General features: G+C 38.2%; 1 protein-coding gene across 2 annotated transcripts in view; it reads right to left on the bottom strand.

Annotated features, from left to right (window-relative positions):
- Window positions 1-4,484, bottom strand: part of Eif3e (eukaryotic translation initiation factor 3 subunit E) — a 42,029-nt gene extending 37,545 nt beyond the window's left edge. For both annotated transcript variants that reach the window (XM_026384550.2, XM_026384551.2), the window contains exon 1: window positions 4,374-4,484. In XM_026384550.2, the coding sequence (XP_026240335.1) occupies window positions 4,374-4,463 (90 nt within the window). In that variant the 5' untranslated portion in view covers window positions 4,464-4,484. The remainder of the gene's footprint in view (window positions 1-4,373) is intronic.
- Window positions 4,485-17,588: the final 13,104 nt, after the last annotated feature.

Raw genomic sequence — 17,588 nt, 5'->3', positions numbered from 1 at the left:
ATTAATTATAAAAGAAATGAATATTCAAACCACAATAAAAATCAGAAAAACTGTAGTTAATGTAGACATAGACTAACTGGAATATTCATACTCTGACAGCACGAGCACAACCACTTTGGAAGACTGTTTTTATCTCATAAAGTTTTTACCTAATATCTCATTTATCTCATACTTTGTGACTCAACTACTCTGCTCCTAGGGACCCAAAAGGGTGTGTATATTTAAAATGCATTTCTAAAAATATTTACAGCAGCCCTATTGACAAAAGTTGAGTCTATCAATGTCAAAATGAGTATACAGACTGGTGTATTAGTACAATGAATTAACATTCATCATTGAAAATCCTGACTGACAGAAGTTTCACACACTTAAGTGATAAAAGCCATATAAAGCAGCACATGGTGGCAAGTGCTAATTTCAAAACAGAAAAAAACTGATCTATCATCAGAATAGGGATTATAGTTGGTAGGTGTGAGTAACAGACAGATCAGAAGGCAAAGTTAGGATGTTTTGCAATGTTTGACATTATTGATCCAATGATGGTGGTAAGACAAATGTGTTCCTTGTTCACTTGTTTAAATCTACACCTGCACAGATCAACTTCTCTCAATTCTAGCACACAGGTCTATTTATTCTGTAAAGGGCAGAAAGAATATTTTAGATTGTGAGTCAAAAAGTAAAAATTAAGGACATTATGTAATTATAAGTAAAAAGCAGATCTCCATAATTTCTTTTTTCTTTTCACATTTATTTTTTGTGCATCAGAGTTGCACATAATAATGACATTTGTTGTTATATATTTGTATATGTGCAGAATAATAGAGGTCTAATGAGAATGAAATTTTTTTGAAGAAATACTTGATTTAACTGGCATATAAAATTATATGCAAATATAATTGCAAATGTTTGCAAATGTTCATCCACTACAAAATATTCTTATTCAGCTATAAATAAAAAATATCATTGGCAGGAAAATGGATGGAACCTGAGAACATTATTTTTAGTAAAATTGGCCAAACTCAGAATGTCAAGGGTCGTGTCTTCTCTCATATGTGGAAACTAAGAAGAAAAAGGGAAAGAATGGTGGTGGGGGGGAATCTCATGAAAATCAAAGGAAGATCAGTTGGAGAAAAGAGATCGGGGATAGGAGCAGAGGAGTAAGAGGGGAAAGTGCTAAGGAATGATATTGGCGAGATTATATTGTGTTCATATATGAACATGTAACAACAAATCCCAACATTATATACAACTATAATGTACCAATAATAATTATAGCTTGCAGATCACACAAAAACAGGCAGAGGCCTGTTATTTGGTTCCTAGGATATGGTTTGCTGATCCCTAAATCCCTAGTTTATCAACTTCTTGAAAAACAATTTCTTAATAGATTTAAGAACCTTTGTTTTTTTTGTCATCTCTTCCAACATCCATAATGAGATTTATTTGAAAACTCAAGTCTTAAAGTTTCTTTATCCCACAAATTGTGACAACATCCATCTAGTTCCTCATCCCTAAGAATTCCAACTTAAACTCATCACCATTACTATCATTACCATTAAAACACTTTGGTGCCCCCAACATATGTTCTAAAGCATTTCCTCCTCCTCCTTTTTTTTTTTTTTTGCAGAGCGGGGACAGGATGGGAACTGAACCCAGGGGAGCTTTACCACTGGGCTACATCCCCACCCCTTTTTATTTTAAGACAGGATCTCCCTAAGATGTGTAAGGCCTAAGTTACTAAGGTTGATATTGAACTTGAGATCTTCCTGCATCAGCCTTCTTCGTTACTCAGATTACATGTCTGCACAATGATGCCTATACTGTTTCCAACTTTTGTGTACCTCTTTTTGGTGTCTGTCACTTTCAACCTTGGTTTGGATATCACTTTTAGCTCTTTCAAAGATTTTCTTTTTAGCACTATTATTGATTTCTTCTTTTTCTCTAATCACGTACAATTTTAATGTCAACATCTAGATCTGAAAAATTCATATATTTTCTAGGTTCTGGCTAAGGTCAAATAAATAATGTTTCAAACCTAAGCAATAATGTTATTCAATCACATTTTGTGCTTTTCTCTGATCAGTAACTCTTAATCTCCAGGTAATATTTATCTACAAGCCTATCCCCAAATACTTCTCTATTACTCTTAAAATCTTCCCCAGCTACTCCCACTATGACAATGACCATCATTAGTTCTATAATGTGTGATTTTTGATGTCAGTTGAGGATCCCTGTACTTGTCTTCAATCAGTTTCCTTGATCACCATTTCTAGTCTTTTCCTCTGTACTCAAAACCCTAATTCCCTGTCTCCCCGTATAGTATGGTCTAGTATCCTAAGGGAAAATATTCAGGAATATTTACTCTACCTCCAAAGTATTAAATGCTTTATATGCATTACCTCAAGTAATTTTTCTAACAATCCCATATCAACATTTTATTCATGAGAAAAGGCTTAGTTAAAAGGGGAAAGAACCTGCTTTGAAGGGCACAGAGATATTAAATCATAGAGCTAGGATCCTAACCCAGGTCCAAATTCAGTACACAGAGACCCACACACTGCACTACCTATCCTTCCACTTCAGGAGAATAAAAAAGTAAGACATAAAGATGTATTATTTAACTATTTATTAAACAGCCATTAAAAGCCAGACAATTTCATGTGCTGAGAACACAGCAGGGAATGAAACAAAGCTCCTGCTCTCTTGGAGCTTATGTTATCCAACACACCACAAATATTAGCAAATTATTTTCCTTAGTGCAATACCCTCATGTATCGTGATCACTGACTCTACCCTAACTATCTAGACTTCAAGACTCAAAAGCCCCTCAAAAGTGGTTTCTGCCTACTAAAGGTAACAGAATCTCAATTTTGACAGCCCCTTTACCAAAACTTGACCAACATTACTTTTGCATTATATTATAAACATACAACTTTATAGCACAGGTTAATTTTTTTTAATGGTGAGATGCCTGGCTCTAATCTTAAATTTCTCACAATTCCATGCTCCAATACTTAGTAACTGCTAAATAATCTATCTAGTCTTCCTCTTCATGTATAAGAGCCAACATTCTCTCCAGGGAGGAAGGTATTGGGTATAGATATGTTTCACTGTAGGATCTTACTCTATTAAAATTTATATGTACACATTCCTCCCTTTCTTCTGTCTTGAAAAAATGAAAGTGTAAAGAACACAAAAAATATGAAGTTCAACTACTTTAGAACACTTCTACATGTAGTTGGTAAAGGATCTCAAAATATGGCCCATTTCTCCTCCTTGATCTTTGGTAAATTATCCTTATCTATCCAAAAAAGGAACAAGACAACAAACTCAACATTTTATTCAAGCTCTAATATGCAAGCATAAAAAGAAAGTGAAGGGAAAAATACATCCTTAAAGTTTTATATGGCAAAACATTTTTTGGACATTTGCTGAAAATGAACTTTGCTGTTTCTGAACATCAACAATCTTAATAGTTGTCTGTGTTTAGAAAAGGTTTATATAAATACCTGTTTAGTGAACCAGAATTACCTGGAAGCTTCGAGAAATTTATTGTGATTATGAAAAAGCATTAATTTCCCAATAAACATAATTTTAACTAAGCTTAATATTTCTTTTAAACCAATCTTTCTTTTCAGTCCAGTAAAACTTTTAGGATGGAAACATGCTTTAAGATTATGTTCTGTAGCTACACATTTATTCAAGGTATCTCAAGGAGTTAAAGAAAGGTTAGCAACCCATTCAAATTACTTGTAATCCATACACTTACACACTGGAAAACAATCTTTAAGTTAAAATTTGTGGTTTTGTGGAGTTTTTGGTCCCTGTCCGAATCTGACAACATCTGTTACGCTTCCTGGAAGTGACTACTTCAAAGATCAAGAAACAACGCAAAGAACTCACAATTTAAGTGCTAGGTATTTGAGTGTACGAACGATTCGATATGCAATAATCCAAACCCAAACGCACGGTTCCCACAGTTCTCCAAAGAAAAACCAAAACTTCTAACAATACTGCAATTTGCTTTTAGGAGCCGGCCCGAAGCTCCAGCGTTGCTACAGCAAGGCCAGGGAAACAACTTCCGAGAGACCTGACGCCAACGACCCCGGGCCCGAACCTCAAAAAGTGAAGCAAAGACCTTTCTTCCCAGAATTCTACACAGCCATCTCACTCCTTCCTACCGCCAAACTTCCCGGAGCTCATCAACTGGGACCAAGCTAAACGACTAGTAGTGGGTCCTTACTCTCCGGATGGGGGCCAAAGTGGCCGCCGCCTCACACGTGTATCAGGCCTAGGGCTACAGCCGCCGTCTTAGGGCCGTACCCGGCAACTCGCCCGCTCCCACACCTTCCTCACGGCCACAGTCGTCTCACCTCCTTCACGGAGAGAAACTCAAGGAGCGGAAAGACCAGATGACGATCCAAAAAGTGGGCGATACGAGTAGTCAGGTCGTACTCCGCCATCTTGCCAAAGAAAAGGGAAGTATGGTTCACTAAAACTTTATTGATACAGCCGACAAACGAACAGACAGACGCCTACTGCGCATGTGCGCTGCTTAAACTCGATTAGACCAGGGCGTGGTGTTCAGCCTGTGGAGCGCAGAACAATGGCGCATGCGCGCGGGTTCTTTTTTCCTCCGGGCGACTCTGGGGGCCAGCGGGTGTGCCAGCAGCCTCCGCCGTGTCTTCTGTAGCCGAGTTTGTCGGTGCTTTCTTTCTATTTCTAGTTTACGATTTACACAGTGATCCGCAGTCTGTTCCATTAATAATTATTGAAAGCTCAAAATGATTGTTCAGGCAATGGCGATTGCATTAGAGTGCGGCAAAGAACAAGGTAATGGGGTCCCTGCTCTCCAGGAAGTTACCTGCTAAGGAGTGCCTGAACTTTCATTTGGCAGTCAGTGAATCGTTTGTTAAATTGGTTGGTTTGGGTTTATAGTAATGAGCTATAAATCTGTGGGGGTGTTTGGATAGGACTGTTTAATTTGACAGACAAAACTCTGAATCAGGATGGTTAGAGAAAGTCAGATGGCAATTAGGGTGTTTAAGGAAAACAGGGCAACAGTTGAGCTGACACTTTTAGTAACAGACGGCGGTGATTAAAATTAGAATCAAGGAAAACATTAGACTAGGAAGGACTTGATGTGTTTCGGAAACGAAGTTGTCCTGTGTGTGTGTGTGTGTGTGTGTGTGTGTGTGTGTGTAGAAGGCCCAGGTGATGATTATGGTAAGGAACATGGACTTTCCTCACCCCCAAGTGTTCTGACATCTCTGTTGCTTACCTTCACAGTTCCAGGCCTTTTCATTTTGTAGAGCCTGGTTTTTGTGTGTGGGGGCGGGGGGCTGGGGTCGTCTTGAACCTCTTCTCTTATCTACAGCAGTGCCCTATGGGATAACGTTCAATCTAATGGCTTCACATGCAGTCTACACACTTACAATTCCTAAATTACAGCCCAAACACGGACTATTAGTTAATCCCAGACTCACCTATACCCAACATTTCAACATGAACACATCTCATACCTAACTCCCCCACGTAGCCACCAAAACCTATTCCTGCATTCTTCAACTCAGTGAATACTTATTCCATTCATCCAATTGCTGACCCCCAAACCTTGGAGTCATCCTTGGCTTTTTCTCTTACACTGTAAATCCAATCCACCAACAAATCCTTTAGTTCTAACCTTTAGGGCACATCCAGATCCAATCAATTCACATAATCTACCAAGTTATCCCTAGTCCAAACTATTGTCTCTCACTTTAATTTTTGGAGTAACTTCTTCACTAACCACTTTGTTTCCCCTCTTTATAGTCATCTGGAAGAGAAGAATATGTACATTTATGACAAACACAAGATAAATCTATTCTGGACTGGAAATAAATGTTTCAATATAATTCTCTTTGATATCATCCATTTTAATGCTGTTGCTGCCATGGTTTCATAAGATGATTGTCAGGTGGTATAACAAAAGATTTTGAAGAGAAACTGCCTTTAAAGTCTATTTCTAGGCACACCAGTTTTTACCCCATGAGACCAGCAGGTGCCTCAATCTGGGTCCCAGGTGACTTGGAGCCAGAGCTATGTCTCCACCCTTTGCTGTGTTCTTCAAACAGAAGCCAGAGAAACTTTCAAATTTTTGTTTAAAACCCTCTGAGTCTTGCTATCTCACCCAGAGTAAAGGATATAATAATATGATGCCCTAAAAAGCTCTAGGTCAACTGGACACTTAACCATTCTGCCCCATGTCCTGTAGCTCCTCCTCTTGATCACTTGACCCAAGATTTCCTTTCAGTTCCTTAGATGCTCCTACTCCTTCCATTTTGGCCTGTTATTTGCTATTGCCCTTATTTAAAGTATGCGTTGTCTGTTTGCCTACATGGCTTTTTCCTTATTTTTTTCATGTTTTGTTTAAATGTAATCTGCTCAGTGAAAATTTCTCTTGACCAATCTAAAAGTGTAACTCACCTGCCTACGAGATTTCTCATCTCCCTTTCCAGCTTAAATTTTACCACCATATTTTACTTATTTATTTTGTTTATTGTCAGCCTTGCTTCAGTGTATTATCAGCTCCACGAGACCAAGGATTTTGTCTATTTTGTTATAACTGCTTCTTCGATGCCTAAACAATACCTCAAAAACATTTTTGAGTGACTATATGAAGAAAAGAAGGACTAAGACTTTTACTTTGGAGAGTGATATTATATAAAGATTCCAAAATAATTCAAGCTTATTCTAGCTGTTTCATGATAAATGGGTTATAAAAGGGCAGGAATAAAAACAGCTAGATCAGTTTTATGTTCTTGAAGACTGGGTGAGAGCATGTGATAGTTTGGAGAAGCATATAAATACAGGTAGAAGAGATGAAATTTCAGATGCACTTTGGTGGTAGACCTGACAGGACTTGAGTTGAATGTGATGGATAAAGAATAAAAATGAAAATAATTTCTAGAAATACTCATCAATAGGAGAAAATATTTATACACATAATCACATATCAATTTTCAGAAAATTACACTAAGTGAAAAAGTCAGTACCCAAAGATTATATACTACAAGCATGTTATATGACATTTGGTGGTGGCAGGGTGGGGAATTGAGTCTTGGAGTACTGTACCACTGAGCTACATCTCCAGTCCTTTTTTAAAAATTTGAAACAGGATCTCACTAAGTTACTGAGGGCTGGCCTTGAATTTATATTCTCTGCCTCAGCCTCCACAATAGCTGCAGCATTCTTAAAAAAAACAAAATTATAGAAATGGAGAATTGATTAGTGGTTGACAGGAGTTAAGGAGAGTGTAGTGGTAGGGAAGGGAGGGTGACTAGAAAGACAAAAGCAATAGAAATCTTTGTGGAATGGAATGTTCTGGATCTTGACTATCTCAGTATCCTGGTTGTGCTATGGTTTTTGTTTTAAACAGTTTTGTTAAGATACAATTCACATACCGTACAATTTACTCATTTAAAGTGTACCATTCATTAACTTATTAGTATATTCACAGATATGTGCAACTATCACCACAAAAATTTTTTTTCTGGTACTGAGAATTGAACCCAGGGCTACTTTACCACTGAGTTATATCCCTGGTCCCTTTTGAGACAGATTCTTGCTAAATTGCCCAGGTTGGCCTCAAACTTGTGATCCCTCTGCCTCAGTATCCCGAGTAGCTAGATTACAGGCATGCACCACTGTTCTCAGCACTATAGTCAGTTTTAAGAAAATTTTCATCACTTCAGAAACAAGTTTTGTACCCTTTGATTATCATACCCCTCTTTTGTTTTTCTCCCCCCTACAGCTTGATGCATTCACCTCGAATCTGTATAGATTGCCCTATTCAGGAGATTAATATGAATGGGATTGTATAATTATGTGGCCTTTTGTGTCTTTTCAGTTTGTATGATGATTTTGAGTTTCATCCCAGTAATAGTATGATATCAGCACTTCTTTCTTATGGCAGAATAATATTTCATTGCATGGATATACCACTGATTGTTTGCCCACTCATCTATTAATGAACATTATAGTAAATAGTGTAAACTGCTAAATTGTGGGGGATAGTCTGTGTGACCTATAAGAGTTGAAAAATGATAGTTGTAATTTGAATTTTCCTGGAAGTCCAGGGACTAACGTTGTAACAAAGTATAAACAAGAAGAAGTGGAGTTTTAAAAGAGGAAGGATGAGAACCTGAACTCTCAGCCTTAGTGAGCTAGGGCATAGACGGGAGGGAAGCAGAAGCCAGACTGGGAAACTTGGATTTGATCAGATAGGCAAAGGGAGCCACTTATTAAGTTTTTAAATAGAAAAATACATGAAGACAGTGGTGTTTTGTCCTTTAAGATTAAACTGGAAGTGATTTACAAGATGGATTAAAGTGGTGACAGACTGGAAACTCTGCTGATTTGCCTGGCTTTTCCTTTGGAATTTTCCTTGCTGGTTAGTGAAAATATCTTGTTTCTTGTTATAAGGGAGATTTAGCCCCAAATATGGAAAATCTGACTTTCTTGCTTTAGTCTCTTCCTAGTGTTTTCATTAAACACAGAGGTATTACAGAGAAATCATAGGCTAGGCATCACCTGGTGCTATCTAGGTGAAATCAGGTGTAAGTTTTAATCCTCACACATTTATTAGCTAATTAAATGCTTTTCATTCTATGATCACCATGTCAAACTGTGGGAAAACAAGGAAACCAATCCCAGCCCATAAGGAATTCACAATTTAGTATGGGGTGGTGAGCATATGAAATGTAAAACTAATCATGGCACTGTGTGAGAATGTCTGTGTACACGATGTTCTTGGGAATTCTGGAGAGGAAGTAACTGAACTGTCAGAGAAGGTTTGAGCCTATTAGGGAAGGTAACATTTGACTACCTCTACTGGACAGATGTTCAGCAGGCTAAACCTGTTCAACAGGTTTGGCCACAATAAACTTGAGAAAAAGCATAAGGTGATCAGAGACTTTTGAGAAGATCTTAGTACCCGGAGGGTAGGTTATCTGGAGTGGCACAACATGAGTCTGCATTGGGAGGTTACAGCTGAATTATCAAAATCCCTGTGGACTATGCCGAGGAGTTGAATCCTCTTCTGGAGGCCAAGGATCCTTAACGTTCTCTTTACATCGCTCTCTTTGCTGTGCCCTCCTGTGTCTTGTGAAGGCTCATCATCTCTCAAAGACTTTGGCAACATTCTTTCAAAGTGTCTTCCTGCCCTGGCCCTGTACCTGTCCACCCTGCTAGCTGGGTGATTTCCATGGCTTAAATGTGTCCCCCAAAATTCACGAGTTAGAAACCTGACCCCAAATGCTGCAGTGTTGAAAGCCATACCTATTGGGAGGTATTTGAACCTTGGGGGCACTGCTCTCATCAATTAGTTAGTGCCATTATCATGAAAGAGTTTCCTATAAAAGTGAGTTCAGTCCCCTCTTGCTCTCTTTCACCTTCCCTTTGCAAGGATACCCTCACCAAATGCCAGCCCCTAAATCTTGGACTCAGCTTCCAGAACCATGAGTCAATAAGTTCCTCTCCATTCTAAGTTACCCAGTCTGTGGTATTGTTATAGCAGCACAAAATAGACTTAACAGTTATTGAAGTTGGATACAACCCTGTTATGGTATGTTCCCTCCACGTTTGTATGTTGATGTCCTAACCCCCAGTACCTCAGAATGTGATTATGTTTGGAGATAGGATCTTGAAAGAAGTAATTAAGTTAAAATGAGGTTATAAGTTTGGACCTTAATTCAGTATAAACTAGTGTCTGTAAAAATAGAAGATTAGGACACAGACATGTACGGAGGGAAGACCATGTGAAGATAAGGAAGACAGACATCTGTAAACCAAGGACAGAGGCCTCAGAAGAAACATCTCTACCAGCACCTTGATCTTGGACTCCCAGCCTCTAGAATTGTGGGAAAATAAACTTCTGTTGTTTAAGCCACTCAGTCTGTGACACTTTGTTATGGCAGCCCTACCAAAGTAATATATTCTGTCACTTCCTGTTTTGTATGGTATAAAGTCAGAACTTATTAGCATATTCTATAAAGTTCTTGAAGACATTATCTCTCTAGAACCCTACACTCTTCCTCACTGAGCTCTGCTCAAACAAGCTACCAACTTTATTGTTTCTTCTGTAAGTTCCTCAGTCTAAAATGCCTTTCTTTTTTTTAAATTTTTTTTATTGGTTGTTCGAAACATTACAAAGCTCTTGACATATCATATTTCATACAATTGATTCAAGTGGGTTATGAACTCCCATTTTTACCCTGTATACAGATTGCAGAATCACATTGGTTACACATCCACGTTTTTACATACTGCCATACTAGTGACTGTTGTAGAGGATAGGAAAGGTAGCAGAGTACAACAGTCACTAAAATGCCTATCTGCACCCTTTCATCCTATTCTCTTCATTTAAGATTTGGGTGAGGCATCACCTTCCCTATTCTGTGTTTTGCCTTGGTCAAACAGCTGAAGAAATCACCCCATCCTCCCCCACTCTACTGAAAACAAACTTATCTTAGAGCTCCTAACATTTTAGCCTATATATAAGTTTTATTTGCACCACTAGACTCAACTGTGGATATCTTCATTCAAATATAATGTTAGAGTTCTGATTACTGTCTCAGTACCTGACATATAACAAGTACTCAGTAAGTACTCGAAAAATGAATGAATGTACATTAAGTCTAGTTATCCAGAACTATATAATCTAAAAGGAAATTGATCCATATTTTGGTATTCCCTAATGAATACCTACTACTACTGTGGTGAATGCAATTTGAGTGACCAAAATGCTCATATCAGTTGATTTAATATCTCAGATATTTCTGAATAGCACATTGTTTTTAATCCATCTATACTTTTTATATACTACATGCAGATGCCTATTGCATTTTAATGCCTGCCTTCTTTAGTTATATTTTCAGTTAATACTGTCATTTTTTTCAGTTCAGCCACATTAAGCTTGAGAAAAAGCATAAAGTAATCAGAGATTTTGAGAAGATCAAAGTCACATAGCTTTTCTATGCCAGACACAGAGTTCAATTCTGAGGGGGAAAATATTACTAAATACTGTTTTTATAGAAAGGAATTCAGCTAGGCAGAGGACATATAAACCAACAATTATACTTCAGTGTGACAGGACAAAGATATGTGCATGGGGTGTAATGACAGAGTGGTTTAATTAAATTGAAAGCAAAACCATGTCCTACATTTAGGTGTTACTTCTAAGTTTTTTGTGTTTGTTGGCAAAATAATTATTGTTTCTTGGTGTGTATATCTTCATTAGATGACTTTTTCCTGACCTCCTTCCCTTGCTCTGGAGATACCTTATTGCAACTCCCTACGTGCTGTTTACACCTAATGCCTGTGTGAGAATTTCCAGAAGGCTCAAGCCTGCTGTCATCCTCATTAAAGAATCACACAGAGAGAAGCTGCCTTTGGAGGACTTTAATCCCCTCTTTCTTCACTTAGCACCTCATATAAAGCTAGGATTGACAGATAATTCTATCCTAGCTCTGAGGTCTTGCAATATGTGAAGGGAAGGATATTAGCAAAAGGGAGCTATCACTGTTCTTTTTCATCTGTCCCTAACATAAGGACCTGGCATGTGGCTGCCCCAGTCTTTGAAGGGAAGTAGCAACTCCCAGTAGTTGGGTGTATCTCAGAGAAATCCAAAAGAATTGTAATGAATCTGTAAGAGTTGACAAGCCAATATAAGCCACTAGCCAATTCAAAAACATAATTAAAATACCTGTGTATCTGTTAAAATATTTCTAATTCTAGTGTCTTTTGTAGAATATTCATTGTCTGTTTTGTCCTCTAAAATCTACAGTATAAATAAATACTGCCTGATTGATTAGCAGATGAGCATGGTTGGTTGACACAATTACTGATAGAATAAGTGATACTGAACTATAGTAGAGGTATTTTTTTTTTTTTTTTGGTACTGGGGGATTGAACCCAAGGATGCTTTACCACTGAGTCACATCCCCAGCCCTTTTTATTTTTTATTTTAAGGGGCTTACTAAGTTGCTGAGGGTCTCACTAGGTTGCTTAGGCAACTTTGAACTTGAAATCCTCTTGCCTTTGCCTCCCAAATCACTGGGATTACAGTCAGTCATGAGCCACTGTACCTAGCTAATATAGTTTTTTGATAGCGATAGTTATTAACACATTCTAAGGTGATAACTAACTTAAATTATCTGGCCAAAATGTTATTGTTGGAAAAAAATTGTGAAAAAAATACAGACTTCTTATTGAAGTAACTTTAAAATGAATTTCCCATTTATTTTATGTATTATGCCAGTGAGGAAATTAAGCTAGTATTATAAGCAAGTCAAAGTTATTACTGTTTTAGTTTAAAAATAACAAGTAAATATTGAGGTGATGTAGGGAGCCAGGCAGAATTTTCAACCTGGAACCCAAACAGGACAAGAGTTTTCAGGAACTCTAGAGACCCTAGGTTGAAGAGTTAACTAGCAAAAACAGTAACATTCCTCACAGGTGTACCCTTTGTTATCTGTTTATATATCTGTTATAGTTTGAATCCTAAATGCCCCACCCTCTTAAGGCCCAGATGTTGAAGGGTTAGTCCCAGGGAGACACTATTGGGAGGTGGTGAATGGTGGGGCCTAGTGGAAGATCTTTAGGTCATTGAGGGTGTGCCCTGAGGAGATTGTGCCTCTTCCTTGTTCTCTCTTGGGCTTTCTGGCCATGAGATGATCATTTTTGTTCCGCCATGTGCTTCTACCAACATATGCTGCCTTGCCACAATACTTATAGCAAGGGGGTCAATTGATCATGGACTAAAACCTGTAAGCCATATTAAATATTTTCTCTCTATAAGATGATTATGGCAGGTATTCGTTACTGTAATGGGAAACTAATACAACATCTATTCTTTCCACTAAGCTGTTAGTTCTGTAAAGTCAAGAATGAGGTGTATTTCTATCTTTACATTTCTATCTTTATATGTACATTTTGGAGGATATAAAATAAAGAGAAAGAGGCCTGAAGATAGCTCGGAAAGGGAATAACATGGGGGTTTCCTAGGAATATACTTGAATAGTCTAATACCAAAATAATCTGATATGAGACTATGTATATGGTTAGAGAAGTCTTCCCTGACTTTTCTATTTAGAATAGAATGACTTCCCTCCATTTCTCATCACTGTGTTATTTCCTTCCCAGCATTCATCAGTCTGTAATGGCCTTGTTATTTGGCTATAGGGTAACATCCCTTTTCACCTCAAGATGATTACGACAAAGCAGGAACCTAATATGTGGTCTTATTTATTACTAATCAATAAGGATTCATTGCTCAGTAACTATTTGCTAAATTGGGCACAGAAACCTGTAATTCCAGCGACTGGGAAGGCTGAGGTGGGGATTCTCAAGTTCACAGCCAGCTTGGGCAACTGAGACCCTGTCTCAAAATAAAATAAATAAATAGAAAGGGCTGTGGATGTTGCACAGTGGTAAAGCACCCCGGGTTCCTCAGTACTACAATAACAACAACAAAACTATTTGCTAAATGAATCTGAATGAATTCATATGTATGATTTAGGCTGAATGAATGTTTAGTTTGTGTCTTGAACATTTCTTACATGATAGAAAAGAGTACTTATATTCCAGCAGACAGTGGGCAGAATAGGAGATAAAATTCTTCAAAAAGGAGAGCGCAAGAAATGCCTGGAATCCTGGTGTTTGATCTCTGAAAGGGAGAGCTCTTCTTTTCACTCTAAGTGACAGTGGATATTAACCCCTTGCCAGAGGAGGAAGGGACCTGGGTCAGTGGTATTCTTATCTTTGAAGGCTTCCCTGAGTACTGGAGATAGGGGCTGAAGGAGTTGTCACCAGGAACTGAACAACCATGTATTTAGCAAGAATATTCTGTAGCTACCATGTGTACATATGTGCAATAAGAATTGTAATGCATTCCACTGTCATTTATTTATTTATTTTTAAATCAACTAGAAAAAAAGAAATGAGGCCATGGACACAAAAAAAATGTCTAAGAAAGTGGTTGTAACAGCAGCAGTTACAAAGCAGAGGTGTCTGAAGCTGCTGGAAAGGATTCGTGTACTAGTTGCACTAACTGCAACTAGTTATCTCTTCATCTCTTTGATTTAAAAAAAATCTTTTAAAAATTAAGAAAAAAAGTTCGCTCACTCACTTTCCATTTCTTTTTTAGCATTATCTGCTGTGTTTGTCTGCTCTTATATTCCTTTTGTTTTCACCTCTATTTCAGAAACATTTTTTTTCTTTTGTTTATCTTTCTTCGGTTCTGTCATCTCAAAGCTGAGCTTTTTAATGTTGTATTCTTCCGCATCTTGAGTTATTTTCTGGGTGTTTTCATGCCTATTTTTAAATGTCAGGTTACGGTTTTGAGCCATTTGGTGGACACATCTTCCTGTCCTGTTTTACTTGTCTGTAGGGATGAATCTAGTTTGCTTTTTATACAGTTTTTTCATAATTATTTTGTATGGGGTTTTCCCTCCCTGCTCTCCTGTGGTTATTCCTATAGGAAATTAGTTCTTTTTAGTTTTCTTCTTTCCCCCCCCTTAATATTTACAATGACACAGTAGGAGGAAATCTTTTCTGACTTCAGCAAGCTCCCCTTTTTGTTGTTTTGTGGTTAAAACCTCAGTGACTTGTTTCTGGATTCCCTGAACCTGTTCCCCCTGGAGCTTTCCTTTCCTCTGTCTTGCCATTTATTTTATTCTCTGCAGCTGCAGCTCCTCCTCAGTGTGGAGCCTTGTTGCAGATCCCAGCAGTGGAGAATCATGAATTTTGTAGTCCCTGCAGCGCTGCGTCTTGCCACTCCAGTGCTGCCCTGGCCCTGGTGCGCTGAGTGCTCACTGTCAAAGCGGTGGTAACACCGGCTGGGCTTGCACCTATTTCACCAGCTAGCTGTGCCATCCCTGAAGCTGGCTGGCTGTTTTCTTCACCTGGCACAGACTCTGGCAATCTTGTGACCTCTTGTTTGTGAGGTGTCCTTGCTTTATTGTAAATGTCCAAGCGTTTGGGCTTTGACATCCAGTTCCTTTTCTCCCTCTCTCCCCTCCCTGCCTCCTCTCTCTCTACCTTGGCCACACACCCCACCCCCAGCAGTCACTTTCAACTGCATTTAAAGCGGGGGTCAAACATGGGCCTGAGCATATATGACCTTCCGGACAGGCTCTTTAAATTAAAGAGTGGTCCTAAATATTTTTAAAATGTATTGTTCCCTATTTAGTTGCTTATTTCTTTTCTAATCATTTGGGCTATATTCACCTTCACCTTCCTCCTCCACTCCAAGTTTAAGTAACCTGTCTAGTACACAAACATTACCACATCACTCAAATTTATTACCATATGATTTGTACTTCTACCGAACAAATTAGGTAGGCATGGAAGGCCTCCATGACTGGGGCCTTCCTCCCCATTCTGCCTGACTCCCTTCTCCTGACCTTCAAACTCTGTACATTAATTGTATTGGACTGCTTGTGATCAAGCACATACGTATTCTGTTTCAAGCTTCTGTGCTTTTGTGTATCTTATTGCATTTGTCTAGAATGCCTTTCCCACTTTTCCAAATCTTCTGGCTAATTCTTTTTCTTTTTGGTACTAGGGATTGAACCCAGGTGTGCTTAACCACTGAGCATATCCCCAGCCCTTTTTATATTTTATTTTGGACAATGCCTCACCAAGTTGCTGGGGCTGCCTTTGAACTTGAGATCTTCCTGCCTCAGCCTCCCTAGCTATTGGGATTACAGGTGTACCCCACTGCACCAGGCTCTTCTGGCATTCTTATCGGACCTTCCAGAGTTGACTGTCCTTCTGAGATCCCACAGCATTTTGTATTTAACTTTATCTTGATCTATCTAGATCAATTTATCAACTTGCAAATGTGTCTGTCTCCTCTGCCTGACAGTAAACTAGGGACCATATCTCAATGGCCTTTATATCCCAGCCTCAGGCACTAGGCCTCACATATAAAAAGTAACATTGTGGGCTGGGGATGTGGCTCAAGTGGTAGCGCGCTCGCCTGGCATGCACAGGGTGCTGGATTCAATCCTCAGCGCCACATAAAAATAAAGATGTTGTTCCACCGAAAACTAAAAAAAAAAAATATTAAAAAATTCTCTCTCTCTCTCTCTCTCTCTCTCTCTCTCTCTCTCTCTCTCTTTAAAAAAGTAACATTGTCACTAATTCTTTCTTCTATTTATTCTTTCTGAGTTATTTTACCTCTCTTGATACTTCAGCTATACACTATTTTATTTACTTCTGTGCTATATTAAAATAAAATACAATGCTGGTTACCCCCAAATTCCTGTTTTGCACTCCAGAGCACTTATTCACCTTTTCAATTGCTTGGATAACATCTGTGCTTTAATGTCTCCTAGGAATCCAAAATCAACCAACCTTCTGCTAGTGTTCCATCTCTTGACTAGTAGCACCCTGTTGATCATGCCAGAAAATAAGAATCATCCTAACTCATTTTTTTTTAACTTCCAAACATTAGGCCTTTTTGATTCCACTTTCCAAGATTATCTTGTTTTTGTCTCTTTCTCTCCCTACCTACTATCACTGCATCAACTGAAAGCTATATCATCTTTCAGGGGAAACCATGAAAAATTTTAACTATATTCCTGTATGTATCTTGACTTCTCTATTTTATACATAACAGACAAGATAATTCTTTGAAAACTAAACCCTGGTTATTGTCCTTTGCTTAAACCAATCAATAGTTTTTAATTGTTCTTAGCAGGAACTCTGAAAATCTTTAAGCTGATCTATAAGTGCCTTTCTAACTTTTGTTCTTGTTTCCTTTAAGTTCCTCAAATTTCTGGCTTTTTCCCTGTCTGGATGCTCTCTCCATCCCACTTCCCCCTTACTGGGCCAAACTCATACCTTAGCTTTAATATGGAAAGTATTTTTTCTGCTTTCCTTTATAATCATATTACTTATGCATGCATCCCTAAATAACTGTGTAGTCTGGCTTTTTCTGATACTTTACATAACTGAAATCACACTGTCTGCATCATTTTGTGACTTTTATTTTATGTTCAACATTATTTTTAAAGGATTCATTTATGTTGCTCAATGTATAGTTTGTGCATTTTCACTGTTCTTTAAATATTCCACATTTCCATAAAATCTATTCTAGATTTGATGAACTATAGGGCTTCTGGTTTGGGACTATAATGAACTAAGAATAATGCTACTATGAACCTTTTGTACATATATCCTGGTCTGAGCACTCATTTATTCAGGGTATGGATTAATGGGGTGCCAAATTATGTTCTACAGTAGACATTCATGTTTATACTGTTAAGCCAGTTTTCCATTACTGTAACAAAATATTTGAGACAAACAAAGGTTTATTTTGGCTCATGTTTTCAGGTTTCAACCCATGGATGTCTGGCTTCACTGCTGTTATACCTGTAGTGGGGTAGAATGTCTTGGCTGAGAATACATAGTGGAACAAAACTGTCACCTCATGGCATCCAGAAAGCAAAGAAAAATAGTGGGAGGGCCTGGGGTCCCAATATCCCTTTCATGGGCATGCCCTCAGAGACCTAACTTCCTTGCACTAGGCCCTACCTCCTAAA

The sequence above is a fragment of the Urocitellus parryii genome, chromosome 7 (genome assembly GCF_045843805.1).
Source record: "Urocitellus parryii isolate mUroPar1 chromosome 7, mUroPar1.hap1, whole genome shotgun sequence".
Classification (NCBI taxonomy): domain Eukaryota; kingdom Metazoa; phylum Chordata; class Mammalia; order Rodentia; family Sciuridae; genus Urocitellus; species Urocitellus parryii.
The sequence above is the reverse complement of the archived record's forward strand: the minus strand, read 5'-3'. Positions and strand labels throughout refer to the sequence as shown.